This window comes from Sus scrofa, chromosome 13 (assembly GCF_000003025.6).
Source record: "Sus scrofa isolate TJ Tabasco breed Duroc chromosome 13, Sscrofa11.1, whole genome shotgun sequence".
In the NCBI taxonomy this organism is placed as follows: Eukaryota; Metazoa; Chordata; class Mammalia; order Artiodactyla; family Suidae; genus Sus; species Sus scrofa.
The window spans coordinates 75357818-75383421 of NC_010455.5; the positions used below are offsets into that span (position 1 = coordinate 75357818).

Here is a 25604-nt window from a genome sequence, read left to right on the forward strand (position 1 = left end):
TCTCACAGAAACTCCACTCGGCAGGGAATACAGCAGGCTGGCCCCTGGAGCCATTGTAGAAACTCTGCACAAGTTCCCTGCAGACCCTCCCGACAATGATGAATTCCTGAAACCAGAGACCAGCTAGGGGATGGGAGTGAGTAGGGAGAGTATTCTGCTACATGTTGGTATATTTTTGCCTTTCAGCAAGCTAAAATATCTACTGACACTTAACAGATGCAGTTGTAGGGTTTTTTTCTCAATACTGGAGAATGATCTGGAACATAGAAGAAAGTAATTAATTGTTAAAACCACCAGTAGTCGTTTTTTGTTTGGCTTTTGTTTTGGTTTGGTTTTTTGAGTGTGTGGCCTTGTGAAAGAGAAGCAATACCAGAGTTCTCATCCCATCTGGAAATGCAATTAACCCAATGTATTTACCAACCACTCACTAAGGCAGTGTGACACACATGTCAAGAATAAGACACAGCTCCAGCCCCTGAGAAGACCACAATCTGTTTAGCAAGATGAAACACAGTCACGTAAACACTGGAGAACAACACTATTATCAAAAGCTTTGATGTGTTAAAAACTAACCTTAAATTATCTTCAATGTGAAGTGACATACCAAGATGCCTGGAGGTTTTGGGGAGAAAATATCTCATTTTCTGGCAATTCTTAAAAAGCAAGAGCTGCAAAGGTTAACGCCTGGGAGCCATAGCCCTCCTGAAAGTTCCTGACTGCATCCCAAAGCTGACATAACCAAGTGAAGAACTCTTCACCATGTCCCTCCTGCCCCCTTGTAGGACTTCCCCATTTCAAAATATGTATAGATATATACACATACATACGCACACACACATACAGATGGTTATGCACGCACTGACTATCTTCAGGAGAGGAGACCAGAATCAGGAAACAGTGGCTGTCAGTGGAGGGGAACTGTGGCTAGACTGCTTGAGGATGGTACTGGGAAGGTGTAGGGGGTTTATTTTTCACTGTATAGCCATGTGCCTTTTGAATTTTGTACCATATGCATATATGAAATACTCAAAAGATTAATTTTTAAAACAGACAAACCTCAATTAATCAACTGTGTTAAAATCACCAGAAATTAAGACCTAAAACTGGGATTAGGAGCTGCAATGGAGGCCAAACCTTAAATTAGATTAACATACACATAATTCCTTAGTTTTTCTTACGGTAAAACATTTTAAGATATAACATGATTAGTATTTTCCTCTGAATTCTTATACCTGCTACAGATGAACTGTGAAATAAATTTAGCTATACTTTCAAACTATGAATTCTATTCATTTTTCCAAATTTACAACTTTATTCAGAGTACAATGTCTGAAAAATCCCACATGTGAAACTGGTTCGTCAACTAGTTTGTCAAGTGTACCTAACCTATGTTTTCACGATTCGAGATACAGGAAATCCACCATGCCTAAAACAGCATATTCTAACTCTGAAAAGTTCTAAATCCGTGTGTGTTAAGCTGTGCCCTGTGGCTTACTACCTGTGTATCTTATGTAACCAGTTAAGGAGTGCCTGCAACTAAGTACCAGGTGACATACCAGGCATGGAGGACACAGAGAAAGACGCAAAGAGGTTCCTACCCTTAATGTGCTCAGCATCTTGGAAGGAGACAGAAAAGATTACTAAAATACTAAACTACTGAAATATTCTTAGAGTATGATGAGAGCTACAAGGGAGGAAAGAGAAGTCACTGTGAGTACAGAAAATACAGATAAAAAAGAGGTGACAGCGGGTCTGAGTTTTATGAGATACACAGGAATTAATGAGGTAAAGAATGAGGAAAGGGGAGTTCCCTTTGTGGCTCAGCGGATTAAGAACTGGACTAGTATCCAGGAAAATGTGGGTTCCATCTCTGGCCTCACTCAGTAGGTTAAGGATCTGGCATTGCCATGAGCTGTGGTGTAGGTCATAGACATGGTGAAGGTCATAGACATGGCTCAGGTCTGGCATTGCTGTGGCTGCCACAGCTCCAATTCGACCCCTGGCCTGGGAACTTCCATACGCTGAAAGGGCAGCACTAAAAAGGGAAAAAAAAAAAAAAATAATAATGAGAAAAGGGCATTTCTGGCAGACCAAACAGCAGCAATGTCACAGAGCATAACACATTCGAGAACCTGCCAGACAAAAAAAAAAAAGCACCAAACAATTATCTGGAGGGCAGGCAGAAAAGAAAGACTGGGACAAGATCACGAAGGCTTCCTAAGAAATCATAACTTTATTGCAGTGGCAACTGACAGCCCTAGAGCAGCTTTGTGGGGGGTGCTGCAAGAGGTCAGTCCAGAGGCAAGGAAACCAGACTATTTCCCTATCTCTTTAAGAAATTATGTGGTACATATACACAATGGAATATCACTCAGCCATTAAAATGAATGAAATACCAGCATTTTAGCAACATGGATGGACCTAGAAATTATCATGCTAAGTGAAGTCAGCCATACAATGAGACACCAACATCCAAATGCTTTCACTGACATGTGGAATCTGAAAAAAGGACAGACTGAACTTTGCAGAATAGATGCTGACTCACAGACATTGAAAAACTTATGGTCTCTGGAGGAGACAGTTTGGGGAGTGGGGGGATGTGCTTGGGTTGCGGAATGGAAATCCTGTGAAACTGGACTGTGATGATCATTATACAACTACAGATGTGATAAATTCATTTGAGTAATAAAAAAAAAAGAAATTATGAAAGCCCAAACTAAGGATGAGGCATTAGGTCTTGAGAGAGACAGGAGATATGAATTTAAGGTGTAATTATGACAGAGAGTCAATTGGACTTGGAAGTGAAGGAGGAGTCTGAGATCCCTTCTAGGCTTCTGGCCTCAACGTGTAAACAACTGGTGATACCCTCCAACAAGTCAGGGTATTGTTGCCTTACAAGACCTATCACACCAGCAAGAGCAGCCCAAATGTGCACCACAGAAATAGTTTAGAAATCATGCTCTACAAGATAATGTGGAGAATATGGAACACAACAGAGCTATACTAAGGCTTCTCCTGACCCGACCGGTACCCAGGCCAACACTGCTTCCAATTTAAACACATATATTCACCTGAGCCCCTTCTTCTCTCCACTCTCCTCCACTCCAATCTGCTCCTTGTTACAGGCTCCTAAGACTCCTTAGGCACCCACTATAAGTCAGATCCCTGAGATTCACTCCCTCCAAATTAAAACAAACAAACAAACAAAAAAAAAAAAACAGTATATGAATGAATATGTTTAATTCTCTTCAATTCTAACTGCTACACCCCACAATGCCTTTTTATTCCTAAGTTCCTACCCATACACTTGCCCAGGAAACATTCTCATGGTATTATCAGCATTCTTTTCTCTCAAGTGGGCCCAGAAACAATCAAATTCTGTTCAAGGTCAGTAGTGTACCCAGAAATGAATCTCTACTATTTCATTAGATTTTTTTCCTATTTTAAAATACATGCAGTATTTGGTTTTATATTCATGAATATTAAAGGCAGGAAAAGTAACAAAGGACTAACTGTCAATTTTCTGGAGAATATAAAAAGCTTCTCTGCCGCAAAGATGTTCATAGAAACAATGGATATCAGAGCTGCAAGGGAACTTAAAATTCAACACCACCACTCCACAAATAAATTCCTTCCACAACACTCCCACCAAATAGTTACCCAGGGCAGAGCTGACCTCTTCCAGTGTGAGGAAGAGGCTAAAAGTGAAACCCAAACACAGATGCAAAAACTAGTGGTTGAGGGAGTTCCCTTTGTGGTGCAGCAGAAACAAATCCAACTAGTATCCATGAAGATGCAGATGCAGGTTCAATCCCTGGCCTCGCTCAGTGGGTTAAAGGATCTGGCATTGCTGTGAACTGTGGTGTAGGTTGCTGACATGGCTCGGGTCCCGAGTTGCTGTGGCTGTTGGCATAGGCCAGCGGCTACAGATCCGATTCTATCCCAAGCCTGGGAACCTCCATATGCCTCAGATGCGGCCCTAAAAAAAAAGACAAACATAAATAAATAAATAAAGTGGTCAAATTTAAATGACCTGTAACATAGAGTTCCTGTTGCGGCTCAGTGGTAACAAATCTGACCAGTATCCCTGAGGACGCAGATTTGATCCCTGGCCCTGCTTAGTGGATTAATCCAGCATTGCTGTGAGCTGTGGTGTAGGTCACAGACTCAGCTCAGATCTGGCGTTGCCATGACTGTGACGTAGGCCAGCAGCTGCAGCTCCAATTCAGCCCCTAGCCTGAGAACTTTCATAGGTTGCAGGTATGGCCCTTAAAAAAACAAACAAAAACAAACACCATAACAAATATCAGGACAGATACCACTTTATAATAATTTATAAAATAAACTCTAAACTCTATAATAAGTATTCTTATTTGCTTTTAGTAGCAAAAAACTATTTTTATTTTCCAAATAAAATCCTACTCAGAAGCTTATATATAACGCTGATAAAAGAAACTGAGGTTGACTTGGGGAGGTGGGCTCTCACTCTTTCACTTAAGAGAAAACTTGTTAATATTACAGCCCAGACTCTTGGAGGAAATGTGAAGAATTCAGCAACAACTAAACCAGGAAAGAGGTTCCTTACAGTTAAAGCTTAGCCACAGCACACATGGGTGTCTGCATCTGCTGTTCCTTAATTTCACCATTTCTCCATAAATAGGAGAACTATATTCATCACCTCAAACATGTCTAAAATACTTATCTTATCAATTCCCCTAGCCCCCACTTATGTCACTTCATCAAAACAGAACCATCATTAGCAGGTGCTGTTGTCCCCTCTTCAAGCTAAAGCTATTTCAAAAGCCTGAAAAGATTTGTGTTCTATCATATGCTAATCACATAAATGATGGCTACTTTCACTTTCAAGGATTTGAGAAAGTCTAGAGGAACAGGCTCAAGCTTTAAAATATAAACCTGAAAAGACCCAGTACAGCCCACCACCCACTGATCCTCTTGCGCACTGGCAGCCTACCCCTTAGATACAGCCCTTATCTCAGTCCCTGGGCCTGAGTGGTCCTGTATTGGCATCTTTGGTTAACCACTCTCTTACCTTGGACTTTGCATGCCAAGTGAAGTGCAGGAAATTTGTTTCGCTGGGTACTAACAGGTTAAAGGATAGGGCGTAGTGACTAATAAGGTCATTTCTCACATAATAAAGTTCTGCATCAAGACCTAGGAAAGAAAAAAGAAAAAAAACATTAAATGCTTAAAATAACCTCAAAAGCACTAACCATCAGTATTTCAAACACTGATAATAATAATAGAGTAAAAATAACACTGATGTACAAATGTACATCACAAACGTTATCTCACACGTGCTGCCTTATGAAGCAGAAAGGACACCGGGTTTCATCATTGCCAGCAAAGATGAAGAAACTCAGCCTCAGAACAAGTAAGGGGCTCTCCAGCTAAGCTTAGGGAGGCTGGACCCAGAACTCTAGTAGCCACACTATATTCCAAGAACTAAGGGACACCCTTCCTTCTGGACACAGACCTTCTCAGAGACACATCTACAAACAAAAGCCCCTTCACCCTGCAAAACTGATGAGGATTTAGGAAGTGAGTTACCTGGATGAAAACAATTTGCGTGAGCCAAGGCTTTAAGACTATATAGTCAGAGATGATCTCGGCTTCTGTCAGCACAACGTGCCGGCCACTCTGATAAGGGGTCCAGTCACACCACCTGCCGCACAGACACACAGCCGCTTCCCTAGCTAGACAACAAGGTGGAGAACACCATACTTCTTGTATTCTAAGGACAGCTCTCTGCACAAAGCAGATGCTCAGTAATCATTTGTTAGACAAGTTAGTACTGCAGATAAAAGAGAACCACAATGCCTAGGAAACAATGCTTAAAAGATTTCAAATTTCACTCCTCATACCACTTTCTTGGCCAACCTCCAACACCTATCATGTTTCTCAATTTTGTGATACCCCTTCATCCTACCTGTATTAAGTATTTTCTTTAAAATTAATTCAAAATTTTAAAGGCAAAATTTAATCACTATCTCGAGTGGAAAATCAGTAATTATTGTGAAAAAATATGAGGTAACCAAAAAAATCAATTAAAAAGAGAACAAAACAATATTACTAAATGCTGGCTAAGTACTATTGCCCACAAGAAGGCAGTGAACCTGAGCCCAGCTCATTATTTACAAGAGAGAGGAAGAGGATAATAGCAAGCATTTGAGAGAGGTAAAGATTCAAAGGTTTTCTCCATGATAATCCAAAAAAACTGAAATAAAAGCAGGGGTGAATTCTCTCAGCTGATCTACAGTTATTTAAAGTTGTGTCCAGGTGTCCCTCCCAATAACGCATGACACATATTCCACACACTGGAGCGAAAAAGGTATGGCGAAGCCAACTGAAATGTAAATTTCATATTTATTGAGCCTTATACCAAGAGTCTGAAACACCTGATGGCATGCAAAGAGGCCAAAATAGGGAGCTCACGCCTCCTCAGATACAGATATGGAAACAAATAACTCTGCTACAGGCACTTCTGTAAAATTAGTTTTCTCATTTCTGAACTAAACTGAACACAATCATTAATCCAGAAATGAGATTTAAGACTTACATAGGGGAAAGCTGCTGCACTGGCTGGGTAGCACTGCTGTATTTATCCTATAGAGGATATCAAATGCAATGAGAGAAAGTTAGAGCCTTCTGCAAAAGGACAGGATGTGCTAGCAAACATCTGGAAGGAAGGACTGGTGGGGCTGGAGAAAGGGGGTGGGGGGGGAGAAGGTAAGAAGGTGAGAGAAAAGTAAGAAGGAAAATGCAACAAGAAAGCTGGGTGCAGGCAGTTCCCACTTTGGAGCAGCAGAAACGAACCCAACTAGTATCCATGAGGATGTGGTTTCAATCCTGCTCAGCACTGCTATAAACTAAGGTATAGGTTGCAGACATGGCTCGGCTGCCGTGTTGTTGTGGCTGTGGCATAGGATGGCAGCTGTAGCTCTGATTCGACCCCTAGCCAGGGAACTTCCACATGTCCTAGGTAGGGCCCTAAAATGCAAACAAAAAAAAAAGGAAAGAAAGCTGGGTACGAAGAAAGCATCAGCAAACACAATTGTAAACAATTTAAATTTTGCCTGTTTTTAAAAACATCTGAGTCTTACTCTAGTCTAGATTGATGCTGTTCACAAGAGACACTGAGAAAAAATTTTTTAAATATATGCCAGATTAAAAAAAAAAAAAAAATAGGAGTTCCTGCTATGACATAGTGGGTTAAGGATCTGGAGCTGCTGCAGCTGTGGCACAGATCAACCTATGACACAGCTACAACTTGGATTCAACCCCTGGCCCCACGCCTGGGAACTTCCAGATGCCACGAGTGCAGCCAAGATAAAAAAAAAAAAAAAAAAAAAAAAAAGGAAACATGGTAGTATTGACATGAGACAAACTAGAACTCAAGGTAAAAAGATTTTATATTAATAACTTAATTAATTAATATGAAATTTATGAGTAAGAAAAAGTTTGTATTCATAAAAACATAAAATACAGTGTTGGGGAACCATTGACTGAAACCACCCACCATGGCCAGGCAAAATAATAACTGCTTGTATGAGTTGTCTCACAACAGGCAGCCTTGATAAAGAACATGGTGCTCTCCGAAAACCAGAAGAATTTGGGAGGGCCCAGTCAGAGGGAAGAGATGACCAACCTCCCAGAATCCTTGTCACTGGAATCCACCTTGTCTGAGAGATGCACAGGCCACCAGGAAGGACCCTGAGTCAAACCAAAAATGGGCTGAGCAAGACAATTAGCCAGAGACAACTCAGAAATTAACCCCATTCCCATAAAACCTGAGACTGCGAGCCACAGGGCAGAGCAGCTCTCTTGGGTCCCCTTACCCTGCTGCTCTCTGCCCACGTGCCCCTTCCCAATAACATCTTTTGCTTTTCGTCAAATTCATTTCTGAGTGTTAGACTAGAGCCGATTCTTGGGACCTGAAAGAGGTCCCTTCCTAAAACAACAGTAGTACAACGAGCAAACAAGCTTCGAATACAGAAAGCAAAAACCAAAAGGGAAAAAAATTAAGAAGATATAAACAAATCCATAATCACAGTTGGAAACTAACAAACTTAAGAAAACAGTGAAGTTCAAAACAGATAAAAACTTAGTGCAGACATACAATTTAAACAATATGACTATGGGACATGACACAAGGAAGGTTCATCATGAATTAAACCACACACATTTTAAAAAATAGCTTCTGGAGTTCCCATAGTGGCTCAGTGGTAATGAACCCAACCAGCATCTATGAGGATGCAAGTTTGATCCCTGGCCTCTCTCAGGGGGTTAAGGATCCGGCGTTGCCATGAGCTGCGGTGTAGGTCCCAGACAGCTACGGTGTAGCCTGGCAGCTGCAGCTCCAATTCAATCCCAATTGTGGTGTAGCCTGGGAACTTTGATATGCCCTGGATGCAGCCCTAAAAAGACCAAAAAAAAAAAAAAGGTTTCTAACTTGAAATAATGCAGGCTACCTTCTGTCATCAAATTCCACAATAAAGAAATTAACTAAAAGGATAAAGCCGAAAGATGAGTATTTGTAAAAATAAAATGGTTAAACCCTTTGCAAGACTGATTAAGAAAAAAAGAAAAAGAAAAAACAAATTACCAATGTTAAGGAATGAAAAGGTACTACAAATCTTATAGATGTTAAAAAAAAGAGTATTATGAACAATTTAAAGACAATTAAGTTCAATAATTCAAATAAGAGAAAAATCCTTGAATTTACCAAAACTGACAAGAAGAAATTAAAACTCCAAATAATTAGGAGTTCCCGTCGTGGCTCAGCAGAAACGAATCTGACTAGTATCCAAGAGGATGCAGGTTCCATCCCTGGCCTCACTCAGTGGGTTAAGGATCTGGTGTTGCTGTGAGCTGTGGTATGGGTTGCAGACGCTCAGATCCTGTGTGGCTGTGGTTGTGGCGTAGGCCAGCAGCTGTAGCTGCAATCAGACCCCAGCCTGGGAACCTCTATATGCTGTGAGTGCCACCCTAAAAAAGCAAAACAAACAAACAAACAAATCCTCCAAATAATTAAAAAACTTCCCCTAAAGCTCTAGGTCCAGACAGATTTTATCAAACATTTTAAAAAGATATTAACACTAACCTTGCATAAACTCTTTCAGAAAAAAGTCAAAGAAAGAACTTCCTAACTCATTTCGTGAATTACACTGATATCAAAACCAGATGAAAATATTGTAAAAAAAAAAAATTAGACTGATCTGATGAAAATATTGTAAAAAAAAAAAAAATTACAGACTGACCTCCCTCACAAACACAGACACAAACATCCTCTACAAAACATTAGCAAACTGAGTCCAGCAACACAGAAAAAGGATAATACACCATGACCAAGTGTTTATTAAAGGTAATCCTTTAAAAATCAATATAATTAAACACAGTTTAAAGAATAAAAAATAACGCAGACTGTGTCAATAGATGTGAAAATACATTTGGTGAAATTCAAAGCCTAATAGTGATTTAAAAAACAAACAAAAAAACTGTGGGCAAACTAGGAAGAGAAATAAACTTTCTCAGTTTGGTAAAGAGCATCTACAAAAACACTAGCTAACATTATACTCAATGGTGAATTTAAACTCTTATTTCTAAGATCAGAAACAAGCCAAGGATGTCCATTTCCAACACTTCTATTCAACCTTGCAGTGGAGGTCACAGCCAATGTTTAAGATAAGACAAAAGGATAAAGGTTAGAGAGGATGAACCACAGCTCATAGATGATAGGATTATATATGCAGAGAAAACACTAGAAAATCTACTAAAATATTACTAAAACCAATTCATGGACTTAGCAAAGTCTGAATGCAAGGCCAATACTAAAACCTCAATTACGTTTCTCTATATTAAGCAACAATTGGAAAATAAAATTTAAAAATCAGTACCATAACATTAAAAAACAACAGTATCTACCAAGAAATAATTCTAACTAAAGATAAGTAAGCCCTCTATACTTGAAAACTGCATAACATGGCTAAGAAAAATCAGAAATGACCTAAGGAAGTAGAGAGATACCATTCTCTTAGATGAACCTCAACATTGTTAAGATGTCAAGGATCTTGAATTGATCTATAGATTTAAAGTAATCCTAACCAAAATCTTTACAGACTTTTTCAAAGAAACAAATTAATTCTAAAATGAAATGTGGTGCAGCAGGTTAAGGATCCTGGATTGTCACTGCAGCAGCTCAGGTCACTGCTGCAGTGCAGGTTCAATCCCTGGCTGGGGAAATTCCACATACCTCCAGCGTGACCAAGAAAATAAATACATAAATGAAGTGAAATTTAAATGCCAAAACAACCTTGGAAAATAAAAAGACAATGTTGGAAGACTCATATTACCTGATTTACAACATAATGTAAAGAGCCAGAGTAATCAGGACAGTGTGGCACTGGTGTAAGGGTAGATGTATCAGCGGAACAGAGCAGAATCCAAAAATAAACCCACAAGTGTGAGGCCAAAGGAATTTCAACAAAGGCACAATGTCAGTTCAATCAAAGTGATGCTAAACCAAAGGGATAAAGGTATAGATAGGGGGAAATCTTGAGCCCTCCTTACATATCACACAAAAACTGATTTGAAATGTATTATAGACCTAAAAGTAAAAGCTAAACGCTTAAAGCTTCTAGAAGAAAATATAAGTTAATATCTTCACAGTCTGGGTTAAGCAAAGACTTCTTGGACTGGCCACACTATAACCAGGAACCCAAAGAGAAAAAACTGATAAATTGGTCATCATTTAAATTTAAAACTTCTGGAGTTCCCTGTAGGCTCAGAAGGTTAAAGAGCCAGTGTCGTCACTGTCATGGCTCGGGTCACTGCTGTGATGTGGGTTCAATGCCTGAAGTTCTGCATGCTGCAAGTGCAGCCAAAAAAGAAAAATTTTTAAACTTCTGCTCCTTAAAAGACATTAAGAAAATAAAATTCAAGTCGCATACTGGGAGAAAATATTCACACCTATCTAAAAGGGCTTTTTTCGAGAATATATAAAGATCTCTTACAAACCAAAAATAAAAAGACAACACAAATAAAATGGGCAAAAGATGTGAAGATATATTCTGTAATAAAAGACATGCAAATGGAAAATAAACATATGAAACAGTGCTAAACATCATTAGTCATCAATGAAATATATATTAAAACCACAATGAGATGCTGTAAGGATCTGGAGCAACTGCAACTCTCCTACATTGCCAGGAATGTAAAAATGTTCAACTACTTTGGAAAACTGGCAGTTGAGTATACACTTACTCTATGACCCAGTAACTACACTCCCAGGTAATTATCCAAAGAAATGAAAACATACGATTCCACAAAAGAGTACTACAACAACAACAACAAAACTCACATGTGAACGTTTTATTCAGAATAGCCCAAACTGGGAACAACACAAATGTCCATCCCAGATGAATGAATAACCAATTGTGGTATATTCATACAATGGAACGGTATTCAACAGTGAAAATTAACTGTTGAGACTTCGTAACAAAAGGGATAAATCTCACAGACTATATGAATGAAAGAAGCTATACAGAGAGTAGACTCTATATAATTCTATTTATATAAGCTTCTAGGGCAGGCAAAACTAATTTGTGGTGATAGAAATCAGATCACTGCGGTTGCTTAGGAAGGGAGTCGGGAGGGAGGTTGGTGAACTGACTGCAAAGGGAATTTCCTGGGGTGATGGAAATGTTCTGCATCTAATTGGGGTGGTGGTTACACAGGGGTACACATTTTTAAAAACTCAACCAACTGTACATTTAAGCTCTGCATATCTCATTATATGTGAGGTTTACCTACATTTTTAAAGAGGGCAGAAAAAAAAGTCAACTGCAGTTTTTACCTCTTCCCTAATCTCGAAAAGCCTGCATACCAAAGAATGTTACTAGCGCCAACATAAAAAGTTTTAGAAAAAAATAATCTTAAGCAATCAAAAACTTCCAAATTTAAACTTCAAACATCATTCACAGGAAAATAAAGAATTTTGTTCCTAATAAATAAGTTATAATGTTATTACTGGGGATAATAACAATGATGTGTAAATATTTAAGTTTTCCAAACATAGTTCAAAGTGTCAAGAACATCTGGGCATTCTGTAAATTCAACTCCACATAAAGCTCCTTCCCAGTAGCTTTGTTACCTCATTCACTGAGGATTCTGGAACCAGTTTATAAAATTTCTAACATCCTTCTCCTATGACTTATTACGGCAGACTCCCAATGTACTTGAGACCAATCTACTCTCAATGTTTCTTTTATTCCTCAACTCCAACAACCTTCATCCATACTAAAGCACCCCATTTCTGTGGACAGTGGCCATACACAAAACTGCTCTACCTCCAAAATCTTGAACTGCAATATCTCAGTAGTTAGTAGCTCTTCAGCTCCCTTATTGTTACAACAGCTATCTTCTGGGCATAATATCTCCAGTGTTTATAATCCTCTTGTTTCTTCCATTCAATTAAAATTATAGCAATCATTTCCTTACTTTCTTCTTAAACTGACCTCAATCTTAACTACTACAATTACTTTCTTACCACACCCTCAACTTTCTCCCACAACCTGCATCAAGGCATACATAACCCACTCTGAAAACACCCCATCCTGAACTAGCTTGACTCTCCTACGCCTTGTCTTCTCTGGTGCTGTAAGTGAATGCTGCATAATCCTGGATGAAGTCATTCCCACAAATGATAGTCACCATAAAACCATGACTTCTATGCTCAACAAACAAAGTTAATATTCATAAGCTGCTGACTCAGAGTTTGGAGCCCTGTGATCCCTATCTATAAACAGTTAATGGCCAAAATAAATTGAAAATTTGAAATTCACTACCCTAGACTGAGGTATTGAAACTCGAATATAATCATTAAACAGAGCTACTACTTCCCAGCTAGATTTTGAAAGCATTTGTTTTGAAATAGCCATTTTTTATTAACTAGGGTAGTTACTTCTAGTTTGAAAAAGTTTGAATTTCTTCAAAGAAACCATTAAAATGAGATTCAAATTTTCATAAATATAGTCTGTTCTGTCTTAAGACAGGTTCCTATTAGCTTATAAGTGGTTAATAAATAACACCAACACAACATAAAAACTGTGTTGCTTTACACTGTGCTGAATTTTCCCAGGCAAGGGGAATTGGAATAGCAGGTAAAGAATTTCAGCTTTCAGGGAGTTCCGTTGTGGTGCAGCGGAAATGAATGCAACTAGTATCCACAAGGATTCGGGTTCCATCCCTGGCCTCGCTCAGTAGGTTAAGGATCCAGTGTTGCCATGAGCTGTGGTATAGGTTGCACACGTGGCTCGGATCTGGCGTTGCTGTGGCATCGGCCAGCATCTGCAGCTCCAATTGGACCCCTAGCCTGGGAACTTCCACATGGCACAGGTGCAGTTCTAAAAAGCAAAAAAAAAAAAAAAAAAGTGTTAACTTTCAGTGGAAAAGGAAAGACCCTCACACAGCTCAGCTACTGCCAGCTGGAACCCTCTCAGCCCTATTTTAAGAAAACTACAAGTATCTGCACCCAAGGGCTCCCTCCTCAGAGGAGAACCACCAATCTCTGCATGTTTCCTGGACTCAGTAAGCTGTTTTCAACTGCACTATCTCAAGATCATGCAAGCCAGTGACTTTCCACCCTATTAAGTTTGAACATCTTTAACTCTCCTCTGAAGCAGCCCCAGCAACCCTAAGTGGTTTGACTGGGCTGTCCAAGTTATCTTATAAATTATCAATCATGCTTTTGTTAGTACTTGGTTTGAAAATTGCAGCAATCTTGAATGGTTTGTCTTTAACCGTATTTTTCCCATAAGTCCTGATATTTTCAGTGACTTGGGAATGTTGAAGGATTTTTTAAGGAATATATTTGGTGTTGCAACAGAAATGCTTATATTCTTTAAATATAATACTGAATGTTAGGCAGGGTGTGGCAAGCAAGTAATTTGTGAACATATAGGCTTTATATTTATATTCTGACCCAGTAAATCCACTTCTAAAAATTCATCATAAAGAAACCAAATATAGATACAAATGTTTATGCATAAAGATATTAGTCAACCTAATATTTAAAATTGAAGAGAATTAACAATATAAATGACCAGCTATAATAGGGCAGTGACTTATACATCCATAACAGATAACAGGTTTTCATAGTTTCTTTTCCTTTGGAGAAGAAAAGAAGTGGGAGAAGAAAAGAAGTGGTACCCCAAGTCATTACATCCTTTCAGTCAATCTCTTCCTGTTCATCTAGGTGACATATTGAGCTTCCCTTTGAAGACAGATTTTAATGACTGAAAAACACTGAAACAGACTATGAAGCCATGAATAGGACTCTTACAAATAAATTTTAATGAACTGAGTTTGCTTAGAGAGTAACATTAAATAAGAATAGGTGGAGTTCCCATTGTGGCTCAGCAGGGAGTTCCTGTTGTGGCTCAGTGGTTAAGGAATCTGACTAGGAACCATGAGGTTGCAGGTTCGATCCCTGGCCTCGCTCAGTGGGTTAAGAATCCGGCGTTGCCGTGGGCTGTGATGTAGGTCGCAGACATGGCTCAGACCTGGCATTGCTGTGGCCCTGGCATAGGCTGGCGGCTACAGCTCAGATTGGACCTCTAGCCTGGCAGCCTTCATATGCCATGAGAGTGGCCCTAGAAAAAGGAAAAAAGACCAAAAAAAAAAGAATAGGCAAGATACAAACTACAAATAGCAAATTTTTAGCAATTTCTGGCATCTAGAATAGTTCCCATGCATGTTATAATAGTTCCCGTGTGTTCAGTAAGTGTCCAATGAATTAAAGTTAAATGTACATGTATATGCACCCCCAATGTTCATAGCAGCACTACTTACAATAGCCAAGACATGGAAACAATCTAAATGTCCAGTGACATAAGAATGGATAAAGAAGGAGTTCCTGTAGTGGCTCAGTGGTTAACAAATCCGACTAGGAACCATGAGGTTGCGGGTTCGATCCCTGGCCTTGCTCAGTGGGTTAAGGATACGGCATTGCTGTGAGCTGTGGTGTAGGTCACAGACACGGCTCGGATCCTGCATTGCTGTGGCTATGGAGTAGGCCGGCAGCTACAGCTCCGCATACAACCCCTAGTCTGGGAACCTCCAAATGCCGCAGGAGCGGCCCTAGAAATGGCAAAAAGACAAAAAAAAAAAAAGAATGGATAAAGAAGATGTGGTATATACATACAGTGGAACATTAGCCATAACAAAGAATAAAATAATGCCATTTGCCACAACATGGATGAGTCTACAGATTATCATACTAAGTGAAGTAAGTCAGAAAGAGAAAGACAAATACCATTTATCACTTCTATGCGGAATCTTAAAAAAAAAAAAAAAGGTACAAATGAATTTATTTACAAAACAGAAATAGACTCACAGACATAGAAAACAAACTCATGGTTACCAAAGGTGACGGGGGACTGTGTTAGTTAGGACTTTGGGGTTAACACATACATGTTACTATATATGACATAAACAACAAGGACCTACTGTATAGCACAAGGAACTGCATTTAATATCTTGTAATAACCTATAATGGAAAAGAATCTGAAAAGCAATATATATAAACCCAATCACTTTGCTGTATACCTGAAAACTAATGCGCACTGTAAATTAACTATACTTCAATTTTTTAAAAAAGTTTAAAACAAAAGAACAAAGAATCTGCCTTTCAAAAAAAATGTACATGTATATGCACAATGTGTCTGTTGCATTTCTCAAAAAAGATGAACAGTGGCTGATTATAAATGGTGGATTATGGGTTTATTTTTTATTGCATACTTTTATTCTTTTTCTTTTCTTAAATTTTCTATGAAAGTTAAAGTGGGAAAAATAAAAATTAGTTTTCAAAACTTGTTTAAAGAAATATGCATACAGCTGTAGCAATTCACTAAACAAAAACCCAATTATGGCCTAAAATAATCCATGAAGTCCAGTGAGAGGTAGAGAGAAAGCCCTCAAACAACAAAATTCAATAAGAAAAATCACATTGGTAAAGATAATACCTTTACTATATCAAGATTAGCACTAGCAATAATAAATTATTAATGACTAAATTATTACTACCCTCCTTCAACTTTCCCATAAAATACCCAGAAAAAAGGTAAAATTTGGTAGAGCGCTATGAACTGAAAAAAGGAAATCAAAGATCAGAAAGAATTTCCTCATGCCACACTGGCAATGGGGCTGAAATGGGAAGAAAATTCTTGGACTACCCACGCTCATTGTCTGCATGAGGATAACATGGGAAATTCTGAGGATGATAGGGAAGGCGACAAAGCTATAGTTTTCAGGAGAATAAGAAGCAGGCCAAGGAGTTCCCACTGTGGTGGAGCAGGCTAAGGATCTGGCATTGCCACTGCTGTGGCATACATTGCAGCTACGGCTGGAATTCAATCCTTGACCTGGGAATGTCCATATGCCTCGGGTGTGGCCATTTAAAAAAAAGCAGCAGCAGCCAGATGGAAAAGGTCCCATGTTTTATTAGTCCATTCACATAAAATGTCCAGGAAGGACAGATACATCCACAGTAATAGAACACAAACTGGTGGTTGCAAGGGGCTGAGGAACAGGGAGATGAGAAAAAAAAAAACTCCTTAATGGGTGAGGAACTTTATTTTGGAGCAATGGAAATGTTTTGAAACTAGACAGGGTTAGCGGTTGTACAACATGGTATATGTAACTAAATGTCACTGAATTATTTATTCACTTTACACCGGTTAATTTTGTCACGTGAATTTCACCTCAAAAAATTATTATTTTTAAAAAAGAAAAGAAAAAATGGTACATTACAAATCAACTATACTTTTAATAAAAAAATTAATTAAAAAAGAGAAGCTGGATCCTGCCCCATAAATGGGGAGGGAGTGTATTTAAAATTGGCTTCCAGTGACTGGAAAGGATTATAAGGAAACTTTCACTCAGAAGGGGAGCACCATGAAAGCTGAAGAGATAAAGCAGCACCATGAAAGAGTCAGAGGAAACTTCAAAACAAAACTAGAGCTCCACAAGATAAAAGTGAAAGGGCCAGTAAAGAGAGAACAGGGTGGGCAATCTAGAGTGGATAGAGGGTGGAAAGGGGCTCTGCTGGAAGGTGACAGGAACAAGGGTGGACAGCCATGGATTGAAGAGATAGCATTTTGTTGTTAGAATGCATAGAATTTTTCTACTCTAACCCAAGATGAAAAACATTTTAGTTGTTCATCTGTAACAACTATCTAAGTTTCTCACTGCCAATGCCAGTAAAACAGGAATGTTGCTCTCTTGTTAGAAAATATGAGATTTGTTCATAAGTTATTTTTAAACAGCCCAAATTCCAAGCTGAAAAACCAAAGTTATTTCTGCAAAACTCTCAACATCCATCAAGGAAAATTCATTTTCCCCTAGACAGTATTAAGCTCAAACTTAATAAGACCTATATCTACATGACCTGGCCTGTGTAGCTCAAGTTCAAATAATTTAATAGTTCAAAACTTTTTCCAAACAATTTTAAAAGTTAACTATTGGTTTCCTAAGGCCATAACAATGGTGGATTAGTGCCAATGGCCAAACCACCTCCCTTTAAAAAAGAGCCACCTTTACTGCACGTAACAAAATATATTCCAGGGAGCTGTTCACACATCTGTCTTCCCCGCTACCTTGCACACATCACGAGCAAGGCTGGAGTCTTAAAAACGTTAGATGCATGAATGGCTGACTATTGATAAAAGTCAACTATACCAAAGAAGGATTTTCAGGGAAATTATTTTTTGGGGGGGAGGGGCACCCAGGGCATATGGAACTTACCAGGCTAGGGGTCGGTCAAATCAGAGCTGTTGCTGCTGGCCTACACCACAACCACAGCAACTCCAGATCCAAGTCGCATCTGGACCCAAACCGCAGCTCACTGCAATGCCAGATCCTTAACCCACTGAGGGGGCTAGGGATCAAACCCCTATCTTCATGGATCCTATTTGGGTTCATTACTGCTGAGCCACAATGGGAACTCCGGGGAAATTATATTTTAAAGAGAACATCAGTTACGGCAGAAAAACCAAAGTGATATTGTAGAAAGAGAACTAAAGCAGAATTTCTGCTAATAAATAGATGAGTAACCTTTGGCAATCAATGTTTTTAATCACCTTCTCTAGGTATCAATTTTCTCAACTATATAACAAAAAAGTTAAATCAGACAAAGTTAAAAGTCTCTCCTCAGCCACAAATTTCTATTATTCTATGATATCATCCATGGTTTCCAAATGTCAGCCAAAACTCTACTATTCTGTGATATCATCTATGGTTTCCAAATGCTAGTCAAAACTTAAGTTAAAAATTTAGTCAAGTTAATTTTCTAGGTTCTGAGGATGGTGTGGTATACAAGCCAGAAGAAAAAAGCCAAAATCACTTACTATGTATGAAACCACTAAATAGTCCATATTTTAAACAATGCTGAAATTAAATAAATATGGAACTCTTATTTCAAATTTCCCTAGTTTATGGAAACTAGCAAACTGAAATAGATACAATAAAGTAACAATTTGTCCATCAGAAGCTTAGAGATCTAGCTATAGTCAAATAATACCTAGAAATTTAGCTAAGACCTAATATTTAACCACATCATAAGACAGGGAATTTACAAATGTTAGACAGTAAGAAACGGGCATCTATGTTTCATAATTAAAAAAAGAAAAAGCACATAAATCTTCAATCCCCATAGCTGTTTAAACAATAATCTTGTAGATTATATAAGATTTTTCACGTAGTCTCTGCCCATTCAGATTTTCCTCCTACTTTTCTCCCATAACCTTAAGTGCCTGGATAGAATTGAGTACATATACACACACACAGCGTATAAAAAGAATTAAAGTGAGATTTTAAGAGAAAGAAAACATGCATGATCAACAAGAGAAGACAAAGAATATATGCCCCTTCCTTCTACCTCCTTCCTACAGGCTGCCTCCTCATTCTCTGCTTAAAACTGGCCTCTGTGAGGGAAAGGCAGTGGACCCACCCTCTGGTCCCTGAGAGGTGGCTAGGGGGTCAGTGTCATAGAAGGGAATCTCCTGATCCTCTCAGGAGCATATATTCACTTCTTTTCCCCCTTCACTTTTAATTTCAAGTAGATGACTCAAATAATACTGTCACCTTCCCCATCTGAAAATACTATAACGGATGGATAAGAAATTACAAAGAGAGCTGACACTAAAACACAGGATCAGGGAACAAGATTTCACATCCAAATAATATAGCTGTCATCTTAAAAAACCTATAAAAACTCCCCCAGAGATACAATTTGTACCACAACTGCAAATGTGTTAAAGGTGCTTCCCAATTCCTATCTTAGGATAGTAAGTAACAAAACTACAACCCAAATATCTCTAGAACTATGACATCAAATATGAGGCATACATACCCTGCCAGAGTACCAGAATGTTCCAGTATCGGATAAAATGGTACTCTGGAAACAATTTATTATTGGCCCCCCACTCTATTTAAAGAAGAAAATGATCTTAACAGTTCAAATATGCATTTCAAGTACAGCTCTATAGCAGAGATGGACTAATTTACTCGATTTGACATAACCACCATTCCACCTCTTTTCACAGCCAACTCCTAGTAGGAACATGCACATTCTCTCAAGTCAGCTGCAGAGGCCATTAGTAACTCATTTGAGCTCCTGGCTGTTATGGGGCTCGAGGAACAATTGGGAACTCACAAATATCACTTCTCCCTGCCAGCAACTCCAAGTGCTAACCTGGAGTCCAGTTCCAGCTACCTGAATTCTTTTCTTAGGCAAGTCACTTGGCTCTCCATAAAAGTTAGTTCCCTGACGGCAGGGATCTTAATTTGTTTTACTCACCAAAACATGCCAAACCCCTAAAAAATAAGGCTGAGTGTACACTCAATAAACACTTGTTCAGCAAGTGATAAATGTTGCTACCCAGAGCAATCAATCAACCAGGTACTAGCTAAGTGACCTCTCTTTCTAACATTCTCTGATTTTGGTTTTCACTCAAAAACATACAAATCCCCCATCAGTAACTAAAATAAATTATTTTGAGGATTCTGCTGGGAGTCACACAGGAAGTCCTATTTTGAGGATTATGTAACATTTTCATATACATTATAGCAACTATGATAGTAGACATCCTGTTATACATTGAAAAGCATCTCATATATGAGGAAACCAACACTCAAACATTAATTACTTGCCTATCCTCATAAAGCAGGAGATGGATTTAAAATTCACATATGCAGATTCCAAATCAAACACTGTCTGTCCCATACCATGTTATCTACTATAAACCCTCATTTGCGCACAGGTGCCTGCACACATATACAAACCTTAAAACTTTTTTCTTGAAATTGGACTAAATTCTCTCCTTTAGCAAACAATCTAAGGAGCTAACTTTAGAAGAGGTGTAAACAAGCAAAAGAGATAATCCTTGGAGTTCCCGTGGTGGCGCGGTGGTTAGCGAATCTGACTGGGAACCATGAGGTTGCAGGTTTGATCCCTGCCCTTGCTCAGTGGGTTAAGGATCCGGCGTTGCCGTGGGCTGTGATGTAGGTTGCGCGGACTCGGCTCGGATCCTGCGCTGCTGTGGCTCTGGCATAGGCCGGCGGATACAGCTCTGATTCGACCCCTAGACTGGGAACCTCCATATGCTATAGGAGCGGCCCAAGAAATGACAAAAAGACCAAAAAAAAAAAAAAAAAAAAAAAATCCTTGGCCATTTTCACTTCTGGACAAGACAGAATAACAAGACCAGATTAACCTTCTTATCTAAAATAACCAAAAAGCAGACAAAATACATGAGAGTTCAGAAAGACAGAGAAAGCTAGCACATGTAGGACACAGTACCAGAAAGGAGAGAGCTGCACAGAGAGAACTTCCAAGGTCTGCAGAGCTCCTCTAGCCTTCTTCAGGTGAGTGCTGATCAAAGCATGCACAAGGAAGGTACACAAGGCCAGAGAAAAAATAAAAAGTTAACAGTGCATAGCACTCCATAGGTTTTGGACTACCACTTATTCCCACCAGCCAGACTGGAAAATCTCATGAGTCATAGGTCACTGGAGAAAGCACACAGGAAGTGTCTTAATTGTGGAGACCTACCCTGAGGACTGCTCCTGTCCTATCTAACAAGTTTTAAAAGCAAGACCTGAAAGGATCAGACTGTTTCCAAGTAACTTAAATGCATCCCAGAACAAAACCGAAGAATATTTATATGAATACAAAAATATCTAGCATCCAGGAGGATATAATTATCATGCCTGCCATCTAGTCAAAAACTACCAGGCATGCAAAAAATAAAAACAAATAAATAAACAGACAGATAGATAAATCAACTGAAATTAAGCCATAACTGGCAAAGATGTTAGAATTAGCAAACACTGAACAAAACTGTACCTCACAAAAAATTAAGTAGAGACATGGAAGATATGAAAAGATCCAAATGAAGTTTCTAGGGATGAAAACTACTATGTAGGAGATGAAAAAATTCACTGTCTAGGATTAACAGCAGTTTAGCATTTCAGAAGAAAAGATCAGAAATTCTATTTTCCAGCTTTTAACTATTTTGCCTGACTCTCTCTTGAATACTTTACATTCCTCAACTGTAGTGTGGTCCAGCAGTCTGCTTTGAGACTGCTATGGTCCAAACCATGAGGTAGTCTTAATGCAGAAGGTAAAAGATAGAATATGCTGGGTATAGTGATATGGATGTGTTTGTAGATGGTAGAAAGCTATGGAAGTCAAGATGGGGGCACCTTATGGCAGGGGATAGAGACTTGGGAAGATCAGGCAACTTCAAAGGGAATAAGTTATTAAAATTAATTTATGTAAACCTCTATTCACTTTTGGATAATAACTTAGCAGGCAATGGTAAATAATCAAGAAATGATGATCCCAGTAAGGCACAAGACAGTGAATCCAAAAAAGGGGGGGGGGTGTAATCATTTATTCATTCACTGAACTTTAACTGAATATCTATCATATGCCAGGCAACTGTTTTAGGTGCTGGGGATATAGAGTAGAAAATAAAAAAAGATCTCTACTCAGACAGAATTAGCTCTCAACAAAAGTATGAAGTACTTAAAAGAAAACCCAGTGATAGAAAATAATGGCACCGGGGGGTCAACCCCAGGAAGGCAAGGCTCTCTGAGGAAGTAACAATTTAAGAGATCTAGAAGGCTCCAGCTATATAAAGATCTGGGGAAAGGACATAAGGCTGAGCAACCACTGACTGCAGACTCTAGGGTGAGAAGGGTTTGGCACCACAGAAACTCAACAGTGGTATAGTGGGGAGTAGGGACAAAAGAAGAAACATGTCACAGGCAAGAATCTCTATATTAACATTCATTTACAAATCAGGAAGTTCTATGCCTATATATTTTATATTTATCAATCACTGCTAATTTCTTAAGCGTGATAATGTTTATAATAAATTTTAAAGAGTATCTTCTAGAAATACATACCAAAAATTTTTGTATGAAATTTTATTGCCCAAGTTTGCTTCAAAAGAATCCAAGCAGAAGATGGGAGGAGTGAGGACGAGGGAGTGGACTGGGGAGTGGAGAGGTATAAACCAAACAAAATGGGCCATGAGTTGATAACTGTTGAAGCTGGATGATGGACACACAAATGTTCTACTTTTGAATGTTTGAAATTTTCTATAATAAATAGTTTTTTTTGTTTTTTTTTTTTTTGTCTTTTTAAGGCTACACTTGCGGCACATGAGGGTTCCCAGGCTAGGGGCTGAATCGGAGCTGCAGCCACAGCAATGCCAGATCTAAGCCACGTCTGCGACCTACACCACAGCTTAGAGAAACGCCAGCTCCTTAACCCACTGAGTGAGGCCAGGGATGGAACCTGAGTCCTCATGGATACTAGCCAGATTTCTTCCACTGAGCCACGACAGGAACTCCAATAAATACATTTTTAAAAGCCAATTTTTTAAAATACAAGGGGAAGTATTAATAAATATAAATGCCCCCTTCACAGGGGATGTTTTAGGGCTGTAAAACTATTCTATGTAATACTATAGTGAAAATATTTGCAAAACCCATATAACTTCAACGAAGTAAACCTTAATGTATGGAGTTTTATTTACAAAATTTGGGGCAGGGGAGCTGGATGAAGGTAGTCAAAAAGTACAAACTTGTAGTTATAAGATAAACAAATACTAAGGATGTAATGCACAACATGAAAAATGCAAATAACACTGCTATATGTTATACAGAACATTAAGAGAGTAAGTCTAAGAATTCTCATCACAAGGAAAAATCCTTCCTATTTCTTTAATACTGTATCTACATGAGATGATGATGTTCACTAAATTTATTGCGATAATCATTTCATGATGTAAGTCAAATCATTATGCTGTACACCTTCAACTTATACAGTGCTGGTGTCAATTATATCTCAATAAAACTGGAAGGAAAAAGACTATGTAGGTCAGGGAATCCCAGGATGAAATACAGAATGTAGCAGACGCTTCTTTCCAGAACCAGCTTTTATGGGATTCAGTTGTACCCATAAGCTTTCATCAGGAGGCCCTGCAATGCCCTCAAAGTCTAACAATTCCTGTCACAGTACAAAAAACTTAATATATGTGGGATCCACACACCCTTACCTAGGAAAATGCCTTAAGGTGTTCACAAAATAAGGCTGAGAACTACTGATATTTCATTTGCCAGCAACTTCCTAGCTGAAAAATGAGCTGTTACTGTTTTTAAACCTAATGGTAATATCTCACTGCCATCATTTGCCTCCCCTGCAAGGATATTACTATACAGCCATTACCACAAGTATAATAATAATACCACCAGTGAATTTTACAACTCTGAAAGAAAGTTGTGACAGGTACTCCCTTCAAAAAAAGGAAAGGTGGCATATTATGTCTAAGTCTCCCTTACAATATCACTTTATTACAACACTATATTTCATTTAATCTAAACTACACCATTATTTTCTGTGCCACTAAGAAAGAAAAAAACTGTCAATTAACTGATGACTCACCATTGATTGCAACATGGTCCCCATTTCAGAGATGGTCAAATGTGAAAAAGCCATACATCTTACACTCCATGAAACATGTCATTCAAAAACTTCACCAGCTGAACCCCAGCTCAGATCTCCTAAGCAAATTGCTCAGAGTAGGTCTAGCAATCTATATTTTATTTAAGCCCCTCAGATGATTCTGGTTAAAGACTAAGTATACTGTTAACCTTCAGAGGAGGCACAGTAAAGAAAGCATGCACTTGGGAGTCACGGAGCCCCAGACATCTCTGCGACCTCCCACGAATTCTGTAATTTCCCAGAGCCTCAGATTTATCTATAAAAAAATGCCAATGCCATCTACTTCCAACAGTTGATAAGAGAAAATATGTGAAATAGATGACACATTTATATAAAAACATGTCCATTATTTATGAACAAGACACAACATATTTATCTTATGAACAAGAATGAGATCTATGAAATTCCTTTTCAGAAATACTCCACCACTCAGCACTGTCATTTGCTGGGCACAGTTAAAAGACTCATTCAGTAAGTACCTATAATGTAATTCAGCAATACTCACACATTTTTTTGGCACATCACATTTTTTTTTCTGGTCTTTTGTCTATTTAGGGCCGCATCCAAGCATATGGAGGTTCCCAGGCCAGGGGTTGAATCAGAGCTACAGCTGCTGGCCACAGCCACAGCCACAGCAACTGGGGATCCAAGCTGTCTGCAGCCTACACCAATGCTCAGGAAATGCCAAATCCTCAACCCACTGAGCAAAGCCAGGGATCAAACCCGTGTCCTCATGGATACTTGTCAGATTAGTTAACCATTGAGCCAGGACAGGAACTCCCAGCATATCACATTTTTAAAGGTCCTACATAAATGAAAACTTTTTAACAAGTGATTAGAAAATACTTGATGGAGAGCTGCTTCTTGGGACTGAGATGCTGTCTCCTGGGCTCAAGTCCTAATTTCACCCCAAATAAAACTTAACTCTCAAAAAAAAAAAAGGAAGAAAAAAGAAAATACTTGATGTACAACAGTAACACACACACAAAAAGCATACTTTTAAGCATGATACAATTTTAGAGTAGTTAATGGCTCTATTTCACATCAAGTTTTTATTTTATTTTGTTTTAGTATGTGTAGCTGGCAAGTTTTTTCAGAACACTGACATAACTGTATTAAACCCCCCAAAATAATGCTGCGTAACCTCTCAATTCAGGATGCTCACAAAAATACCCATGTTTGTTTCTAAAGTGACCCTTAAAATCCAAACAGTATTTCAGACAGCACCTTCAGAATTGATTAGTCAACTCAGGATATGACTCATAGGGGACAGGTTTAGCCATAATTGGAGAGAGTTCTCCCACATGTGTAGCATGAAGAAGGAAAAAAAAAAAACCCTCAAAACCCACAATTGCACAATGTCTCAGTCTTGCTCTCCCAATGAAGAACACATGGATTCAAATTAATGCTGCAGCAATGCCACCAACCCCACCCCAAATGCTGAGGGTTAAGAGTTTGCTGCACAGTGCTAACCCACCTCCACTGGCACCCACCTCCTCAGAGTCTGGGCAGC

General features: G+C 38.8%; 1 protein-coding gene across 1 annotated transcript in view; it reads right to left on the reverse strand.

The window, feature by feature from the left end:
- Nucleotides 1–25604, reverse strand: part of RYK (receptor-like tyrosine kinase) — a 104833-nt gene that overhangs the window by 72336 nt on the left and 6893 nt on the right. The window contains 1 exon segment of the mRNA XM_021069472.1: nucleotides 5051–5172. Within this exon segment, the coding sequence (XP_020925131.1) occupies nucleotides 5051–5172 (122 nt within the window).